Raw genomic sequence first — 9,537 nt, 5'->3', positions numbered from 1 at the left:
CTACTTGCCTGCCTGCCCACAATCTGCACATAGTACCACGGGGACTGGTCCCACCCACAGGCGTTCCCCTGCTCCCACCAGTGTGACAAAGGACACCTCGTCCAAGGGCACCGTCACGGGGAGCATGTGCAAAGCTGAGGGGGCTGCAGAGTCCAGCCAGTTTCTCATGCTTTGGGGAGGAACCCGTCCGCCCCAAAGCATGAGAAACTCCCTCTGTTTAGTAACTGCTGTCTGTGGCTTTGCAGCTTCTTCCTCCCAGTTCTGCTCCAGGGACATGAGTCAATATTCTAAAAAAAACCCTTTTGGTTTTGCCCAAATGCATTATGAGCCTCCACTTGCATTCCCCACGGGAGTGGCTGGTGAGCTACACACGGACACAGCACAGTCTGCGTGTCCTCCTGGGGCCAGACCGGCGTGTCTAGTGCCTACAGCTGTGCACCTAGATAACATCAGCACACACACCAGTAACTCCCACGTCTGGGTTTGAGAGCGGGGCTGGGTCAGGGAGGGACAGGGCAGTATCTGCTGCAACAGAAGAAACAAACACCACCAGAAAATCATGAGGAACATCATCAGTTTGAGCCACGCCAGACTCAATCTACCACACACATCTGTTTCGAAATCATCTCAGTGTAACTGCGTGTCTGTCGTTCCCAGTCTCCCAAAAGGAAGAGAGCGTTTGTTTCTCCTTCAGCAGCCTCTTCTGCTCCAGAGGGCCCTGTGGCTGCGGGGACCCACAGCCCCCCGTCAGCACTCCCTCCCCGCGACCGCCCGGCAGCGCCCCAGGCAGACGGCAGCGACACTCACTCTGTGCGTGTTGTTTACAACTAAGGGGTCGGGGTGGCCGTAGTTGGGTGGGTTGGCGTAGGGGTCGTAGCCGAGCCTGGCGAGCATCGGTGCGATGTGGGCCATGTCCTGCAGCACATCCCCCGGGATGTGCCCGATCCACTTAGATAACGCCTCCATGTTCACCGGCTTGATAACCTGGTCTGTTGACCTTTCTATCCTGGGGAAAAATAATAAAGAAAAAAACCAAAACAAGACACTGAAGTTGGATTTCACGCACGTACCGGGCTCAGACAGAAGAGCCTTCAGCTAGGTTCACTGCCACTTCAACGTTTTGCTTCCAATGCCCAAGACACGCGTGCAGCACAAATGCTCATCGCCTGCCGGGTCCGCCTGGGGCAGAGCCGGCGCGAGGCACTGCGGGGCAGCCCCGGGGCAGCCGCTCCCCACTCACAGCCCTGCTCTGGGGTAGCGGATCCTGGCAGGGGTTTCCATAGCCCCAGAGGTTGGGTCCCCCTGTACGGGGGCGATCCATCCTGCACCGGGGTTGGGGTGTTACCAGGACACCCCTGCTTATTACAGGAAAATAACGAAAGATGTGTTGTCTGTAGCACAGATACACCACACGACCCCACTGAAAATCCAAAAACTTATCTGTTCAGGCAACCTTGGCAAAATTTACTCTGAGCAAATAGTGATGAAAGCCCTGGAGAAACCATCACTTCAGCCATCAAAGGTGCCAGCACCTCTCTATCCTACACCATAGCTGCCTTCCTGGTCCGCCTGGGCTAAGGGTGCTGGGACGTGCTCCCCACCAGCCATGCTCCCTGCCCTCCAAACCCCGAGGAGCGAGCCCCTCGCAGGTACAGCCCCCCCCTCTGCACCCTGTGCTCGGCGGGATGCTGGCCCAGGGCGGGCAGCCGCCTGCTCGACTCCAGCCAAAGGAAACCACACCCCACGCAGCACAGGCGACGCAGCGTCCTAAGAGGGATGAATGTGCACAGAGGCTGCGGATCCTGAGCCTCGTGAGAACGTCTCACTTACCAACTGCAAAGGCACAGGCAATGCTGCACAGCCTTGTCAGGAAGAGCATCTCATGGCGGAGGGAAGCGGAGCCTGGCCGCACACCCACGTCCGTCCCCAAGAAACGGAGCAGCTGCGTGTCCGCAGCTGCCCTCACCACTTGGGCATAAGCAATTTATACAAAGACTGCTTGTATGGTTCCTTTACGCCACTGACTAAATTTTGCTAAGTTAGACTTAAGCCTCCACTTAGGAAATAAAGAGCATTAAAAGAGGAGAAGAAGGTGGGAGCAGGCAAGCACCCCCCTAGCACCCAGAGATGGACCCCAGCCAAGGAGGGAGTGCTGGGGTGTGTCTCCACAGAGCAGGTATTTCTTTTATTCTGCAATACCAGCACCAAACCTGGCAAGAATTGCTGCTCACCGCTGAAAGCCATTCATTAGCAGCAAAACTAATTGTGGTAAAGAGGTATTTGAGGATGGGTGGAGAAAAGAGGCATTAAAGAGCTCATGTTTCAGAGCAAGCAGTTCTTTTCAAATTAGAGACCAAAATAATTTCTGCACTGTCAAGACAGATGAATAAAGCAGTCACCTGCTCCTAAAATCCTCGCCTGACAAGCTGCTCTGTTGGGTACAACAGATTGATAGCATTCAAGCCGTCTTCTACTCAGAAACACAAAACCTATTGCAGCAAAACTGGACGTGCTGCCACTTCTGCCCCTGAAAAAGCATGCGTAAACACAAGCGATGCGTCTTTGCCCCCAGTTTTAGCCTTGACCTGCTTTGTGTAATGAAAATGCTCCTCGAAAAGCCAGGGCAGGAGCCGAGACACTCACTTGGAAAGCGACACCCCGCCAGGCTTCCCTATCAGCTCCTCGTGGTGCAGCACCGTGTCGCTCCAGGAGATGTCCAGGAACTTCATGATGGCATGCATGGACTGCTCGGGGTGCAGCACCAGCTGCTCATAGTAGACGGGCAGGCATCGGGACCGCCCGATCTCCAAGCACTGGGAGTACATCACCTCGATGGCTTTGTTCCACTTGGTCAGGCAGTCTCGATAGCTGTTCAGGTCGAAGCCCGCGATCGTCACTTTCCGCGTGATCATGGAGTGGACCGAAGCCCGGCCATCTCGAACCATCAGGAGGAATTTGGAATTGGGGAACAGCCTGGACAGGTAGACAGAGGACTTCAGTGTGAAGGGGTCTTTGTTACACAAATACCTGGCTGGCTCGCCATGCTTGGCGATCACTTCCAGTATAAAGGCCTGCATAGCGGCGTCCAAAACTTGGTCCGTCACCCCCGCTTCGTCCAGGCGCATCTTCTCTCGCCCCGATTTGGACCAGGCCTGCCGCATCGCCAGCACGCGGGGGATGATGCGGGTCTCCTCTCCACAGCGCACCTCAGGGTGGGCATCGAGCATGGCCCTCATCAGCGTTGTGCCGCTCCGTGGGACCCCACCAATGAATATCAGGGGCATCTCCTTGCTGTAACGGTACTCGATGTGGTTGGAGTCCATCATGACCAGCTCCTCGTTCTCGGGTCTCATCAGCCTGTGCCTCCTCTCGCTCAGGACCTGCTGGCACTCCAGGACCTGCTGGCCGAGGTGTAGAGTCACCATCAGGGCGACCACCGAGCCCACCACCAGCAAAACCCTCCTCATGGTGACCCGCATCCTGTTCTCCTCCACACAGGCTGGTGACCACGCTTCAGCTTTCAGCTAGCAAGTGTTCAACCCAACGGGCATCTGCAAGAGAAACACAGCACGGTCAGAGGAGCAGGAGCCGCAATCCAGCCTGGCGGCACCTCAGCATCCAGCCTGGCTCCTTCAGGATGCTGACACCATCCCAGGCTTTCGTCATCTCTTTCACTTATCAGCAACTTCCAGGCTAGGTGCCTTCTACCCAGGAGGTAATTAAAGTCTGCCTCAGAGCACACCCAAAGAGATTATTTCTGGACTGTTTGTGTACCCAGAATCAGAGGTTTACAGCTGAAGCAAAGCTCCAGGAATGTTTCGGAGAGGAGGGGCCACGCATACCCAGTCAGTCCTTAAAAAAATCTTTACAGAAAGTCTGTTCCATCCCAGATGAAGCCCAAACCCTCCCTGCAGTTCTCCTTCCTTCCAAAACTGAGCTCAGCACACCACCGTCTTCTCACTTCTCTCAGCCACCCATCTCCTTCCTACATTTCCTTTAGTTTCAATGTGCTGTCCCAGGGCAGGGGGGAAAGCTGAAAGAAGAGAAAAACAAAAGCATCTCATGCACATTTTAAGGGTCTGAGTCAGAAGCAGTTACCCATTAGAATGGAACACTTTGAGAAATTAAACCATCTGAAGGCTAACAGCAACACACAGAGTGTTAAATGCCCTTCCTCCGGAGACTGACCTTACATAAAAATCCTTGAAGGCTTCATCTGGCATTAAGGCTTTTTGGGTTTTCTGTGTCTCCGTAGGATATCCAGCAGGAAGCCTGCAGTTTCTGCAAGTCCCCTGCTCTGCTGCCCACCCGGCAGGGACTCCTGCGAAACTCCTGCAAACGCTGGCACCGCTTCCCACACCCTCCCCCTTTCTGCTCCATTTGTGAGCACAGGTTTTGCAATCCTCCCCTGGGCTCACCCAGGGATTTCAACCTCTTTGTGATTATGTGGCTGGGGCAGGAGCTGAATGGAGTGGAAGGAACGGGACGTCCACGCGTTTTGTTTTGCTGACAATCCAAAGAACTGCTTCAGAAAAACGTTTTCTCCTCTCAACTCTCTCCATGAAAGAGCACATTTAGCAGCGGCCCGTGCAAAGCCCCTCTGTGGTGGAGAGCGGGCTGGAGAGCCGCCCCAGAGCCAGGCAGCCTCCCTGCCCCTGCCCCACCTGCCAGCACAGGCGGCCCCAGAACCGGCCGGGCGCTCGAGGATTCGCTCCGTTCCCCTTCCAACCCCTGACATCCCGCTCCACCTACCCGGACTGGTGAAGCAGTCAGCTGCTCACCATCCACCCGCTCTGCTTTTATCCACTTCTGCTCAAACCATCGGATTACCACAACATGAAGCGGCAGTGCCTCTCTGCCCACCCAGGCACGCGTTTTTCCATCCCAGCAGCAAAGTAACATCACCACCAAAATTATTTTTGTGGCTCTTTAGCACCATTGTTAACATCCTGGCCAACTGTTTGGTTAACATACCAAGGTTAAACAGTTTCAAATGCATGCCCATATACTATATAAAAGTCAGAAGGTCAAATGCTGGTCCATTTGTTTAGATGTAAATCAGAAGGAACAACAAACAGCTCTGGCATTTATGCAGCACCAAGCCAGAGTCAGGCCCATTAAAAAGACAAGCGCTCATCTGCTCCATCCTGTTATCTTGATCTGTTTCAGTCATGTAAATATATTCAAATGTTCACCCTAAAAATAATTGCAAATGCTGCAAGACCCATTTCAATGCATTGTAGCTGGAGCAGTCAGGATTTAAGGCCAACTGGAATAATTACAGCTATGCAGACCAAGACAGGCTAATTAGCAGGAAAGACCTGCAGTTTAAAAAGGAGGCTGGGAGCACAGAAGTGCTCTGTTCTTTGCAAAAACGGCTTACAGTGAGCGTTTCCCACCGAGATGCTCCCAGCAGCTCCAGTCCGAGTGCCGCTGGAATGGAACAAAGGGACTCTCATTTTGCTGTGCGAAGCGGGAGGCTGGCTGGCAGCCCGCGGTACCGGCCCTGCTCCGGCAGCACCCGGCGGGACAAAGTGCCATGTCCCTGGGGATCATCCTGCCACCCCGGCCAGGGCAGACACACAGCCCCCACCGCTGCCCATCCAACGCCACCAGCACGGGGAAGCTCTCGCTCTGCTGTGGGGCAACAGGAAAGGCAGAGAGGCAGGTGTCGACGGCTGCCATCGAGGAGCACGGCTTCTCCCTTCCTGCTGCAGCACGCCACTGCTCCCACCAGCAGAACAGCCCCAGTCTGCTTCCTGCACGGCAGCCACGGGCACCAGGAGGGCTGAAGCAGAACAAACTTCTCCAGTGGGACTACCCCAGTGTACCCAGGCGGGCTGAACAAGCATCCGTGAGTGTGCTTGGCAGCGGTCTGCTGAGCAACCGCAAACAATCCCGGCTTATTTTCAACTGTTTTGTGCAATCCTCCACTAAGAATTCCCCAAAACGTATGGGGCTTATTAGTCTATGAGAGAACAGGGATGGATAATTTCCTCCACAGCAGATATCTGGTGGAAAATGTCATGGCATAATTAGGCAGCATGGCTGTCTGATCAGAGACGACCTTCTAGTCCTTCAGATGCCCAAGCTGGCTCTGAGAGCTTTCCACTCCAGCAGATTAGGGAGCTCTCAGGGGCTTCTCTGGCACATCACAGCAGGGACTGAAAACCACTGCAGCTGGTGACGGGGAGTAGAAATCAAAGTGCCAGCAGCTGACCCTGGGCTGAAGCCCCTGAGTGCAGCTCGGACACTGCAGGACAGGGACGGGCTGTGACCAGGGACTCCATCCCTGACTGCGATCAGGGCAAGGCTGGTACCAAGAGCAGAGAGTGTGAGGGAGGATGGGAGCTGGTGGGGAAGTGACAGCAGAGCAGTGACAAACAAGGACACAAGAGGTCCTACAGGCAGAAAGTCTTCCTTATTTTGCATGGTGATCGGACATTAGTATAAACAAGGCTTAAACCGTTTCTTGTCAGCTTGTGAAGGCAATACAATATTAACGGGGCATCAGTGGCGGTGTGTGCAGATGTATGAAATATTCATCAGCCCACGCCCAGCATCACAGGGGAATCAACTGCTCCGGCACTGCCAACCGTATGTACTTACCTTCCCCCAGTAAGTTCATTTTGCTGCTAGCCGAGCTTCATGCTGAAACACAGGTGGCCACGAAAATACCTAATGGGAAAGAAAAGCCACAGTGTCGATTTGTTTACTATCACAGACATCTGCACACACGGTGACAAGCGATGCTCTCCTCTTTGGCAACTTCCCCTGCCGCACGCACCCCTCCTGCCCACAGCCTCCCTCCGAGCCCAGGGGAAAGGTGGTCCCGGTGGAGCCGGTGGTCCCAGCTCACAGTCGGTGCTGGCAGTCAGATGCAGCACGCCTGCGACTTGGCCATCTGACCTCAGGCACCGGCACCGCTCCACCACGGCGGCCTTCGCAGGGCTGACCCAGAAGGAAAAACCAAGGGAAGCAGGAAGGGGGCTGCTCTTTTAGGAAATGAAGCCTCCTGGAAGGGAGAAGCCTCAGGGGGACAGGCACAGCTGGGATGTTTAAAACCCGGGGGACAACAGTCCAAACATGGCACGCTTCCATTGCACACAAGCGACCGGCACAACAGTCCTTCCCAGGGGAAGCAGTTCCAGACTCGCCTGCCGCAGGCTTTGGTACAAATGCTGAAATCAGGCACAAGTCAGACTACAGTCAGAGTCCCCAAACCACTAACAGCAAAAGGAGACGGGGCCCGGAGGACTCCCCAGGTCTGGCAGGTCATGCTCGTGCCTCCAGGCAGGGTGATGGGGATGCCAACCTCTGCACTAGGAGCTGCCCACGCTGCCAGGATCTCCCCGGCTCCAGTCCAAGGAACAAATCTCTCTCCAGCCTCATCACCTGCTGAGGCAGCAGGCTGGCCCCTTGCGGCACGCAAACCCCACCAGGTAGGGAACCGAAACCCGCACGTCAGCCCAAATGCCAGGTTTCCCACATGGACACGACACCTGCACCCACGAGGACTGCACCCATCCTGGGGAGCCCAGCAGCCGCCCGCACCGCCTTGGCTGAAGCTGTCCTGCAAGCGCAGAGCATCCCAATGACAGCATGCCTGTGCGGGGGTCCTGCCCACGTCCCACCGGCGGTACGGCAACTGTGTCCCTGCAGGACACCGTCCTCCAGGCACGGGAGGGCTGCAGCAGGGGAGGACCCGTCCCAGCAGGGCTGCAGCTTTCCAAGCAAAGCCACCATGCAGGGGGCCGTGCTGCAGCGGAGCACCCCGAGGGGCCAGGATGGTGGGCAGCATGCAGGGGGCCGTGCTGCAGCGGAGCACCCCGAGGGGCCAGGACCTGGTGGGCAGGCAGGATGGCACTCCGCTCCGAGGCTCAAAGCGCGCGCACGGGACCACGGGCTCGTCGTGGGGCCGCTGCAGTCAGGCCCTTCCCACAGTCAGCTCCCCCTTGATGTATGACGGCGTCCCAGCCTCAGAGGATGTTTTTGAGAACATTTCAAGTACGGACACTAATTGTTATTCCAGCCACCCAAGAGTCTCCTCTCCTGCCCAGCTGCCATTGAACGTCACGCAGCCCCTCCACTTTAGCACTGATTAGAAACTAGAGGGAAACTCCACCCAGCACGAACTTTGCAAGAGCTTATCCGCAGTGCACGCATCGCCCTCCTTCCCTGCAAGGCCTTCTGCTCGACCCTGGCCTGGCCTCCATCGACCATGGGGTTTCAGGTCCGGACAAGGCTGCAGGTCCGCGGAGCACCAGCTGCATCCCTGGATGTGCTTCTGCAGTGCCACGAATGATCTGGTGCATGAAGCGGCGGTGGTTTAGCAGCCCAGCCCCGAGACACCATGCTCCGGAAACAGCTCCAGCTCTTGCCCGTTCACACACAGACAGACACACGCTTGCAGACTTCCTTCCTGACGCCTCCCACCGCAGCGTGGGGCCGTGCAGCGTGCCACCACACAGCTGCTGCACCGGCCGGGCAGACACCGCGGCCAAATGAGCACCAACAGCGAGCACCAACCGACTGCAGCCTCCACATCCCCCTTCACCTGCTGCTGTGAAACGGCTAAACCACCACCACTGCCGGAGAGCAGCCCCACGCACCAGCACAGCGCAGTGTCGGTGCAGCCGGGGCCGCTGGAGCAAGGGAGCCGTGCACAATCTGTAGTGATGAAGCAATGTCTCAAGTCCATTTTTTAAAGCAGCGAAGTGTTACAAAAAACCAACAAAACCAGTTTTTACGAGAAGCTCAGTATCATTAAAAAATGCATTTTTCTTTAAACCATTCCCAGAACTGATTGCTATTAACTGCAACTTCCCCAAAAGACATAGGTGTGGCCTGGAAAGTTTTAGCTCAAATGATTGGTGCTTAATAAAAGGGTGAGGAACTGCAGACGTCTTTGTGGCGAAACAGCAGCAGAAGCTGTGGTCAGCAAGAAATATCCTGATATAGCTAACTTGCATCTTTACCAATCAGCAAAATTTAATTACTTAATTGAGAGTCTCCAGTTAATTCACACATGGCATGCAACACAAAAATAAACACAGCTTGCCTGAAGGCGACCACTGCCATCCCAACCTGAGCTCAGACAAACGATGCGCCCAGAAGCACTGTCACCGCTGAAGGCAGGCATGCTTCTCCTGGTCTCTCCTGGTGGCAACTCGTAATGTGCGTTTCAAAACACCCGATGACGCCAAGGCATCTCCCTTAGCAGGACAGAGATGCTCACGTCCTGAGGAGGCAGCAGCAAACAGGAGAGGGGTCAAACGAGCCCCGGGAGAGGAAAGCCAGGAAGAGCCAGTGGGGCTTAGGGCGAGGAGCGGGAAGGGATGGGCTGCTGGCACGCAGACGCACGGGGTGTTTCTCCATCTCAGTTTCAAAGCAGCCCGAGCAAAAGCTGATCAACAAATTTTAAAACATTCACCAAGAGATCTATGAGCAGCCCTGGAAAACAGCAAGCACGGAGCAAGCACCGATCTCTGCTTGTTGTTGCATGCCCAGAGAGGCAGCCAAGGTGACGGCAGAGGC

General features: G+C 55.5%; 1 protein-coding gene across 2 annotated transcripts in view; it reads right to left on the bottom strand.

Moving 5' to 3' along the window:
• TPST2 (tyrosylprotein sulfotransferase 2) overlaps positions 1 to 6,679 on the bottom strand; it is a 9,549-nt gene extending 2,870 nt beyond the window's left edge. For both annotated transcript variants that reach the window (XM_009334382.1, XM_009334383.1), the window contains exons 1-3: positions 6,610 to 6,679; positions 2,644 to 3,551; positions 808 to 1,006 (exon numbers count right to left, since the gene is read on the bottom strand). In XM_009334382.1, coding sequence (XP_009332657.1) covers positions 808 to 1,006; positions 2,644 to 3,479 — 1,035 coding nt within the window. In that variant the 5' untranslated portion in view covers positions 3,480 to 3,551; positions 6,610 to 6,679. The remainder of the gene's footprint in view (positions 1 to 807; positions 1,007 to 2,643; positions 3,552 to 6,609) is intronic.
• Between the last annotated feature and the right edge of the window lie 2,858 nt (positions 6,680 to 9,537).

The sequence above is a fragment of the Pygoscelis adeliae genome, unplaced genomic scaffold (genome assembly GCF_000699105.1).
Source record: "Pygoscelis adeliae isolate BGI_AS28 unplaced genomic scaffold, ASM69910v1 Scaffold262, whole genome shotgun sequence".
In the NCBI taxonomy this organism is placed as follows: domain Eukaryota; kingdom Metazoa; phylum Chordata; class Aves; order Sphenisciformes; family Spheniscidae; genus Pygoscelis; species Pygoscelis adeliae.
The sequence above is the reverse complement of the archived record's forward strand: the minus strand, read 5'-3'. Positions and strand labels throughout refer to the sequence as shown.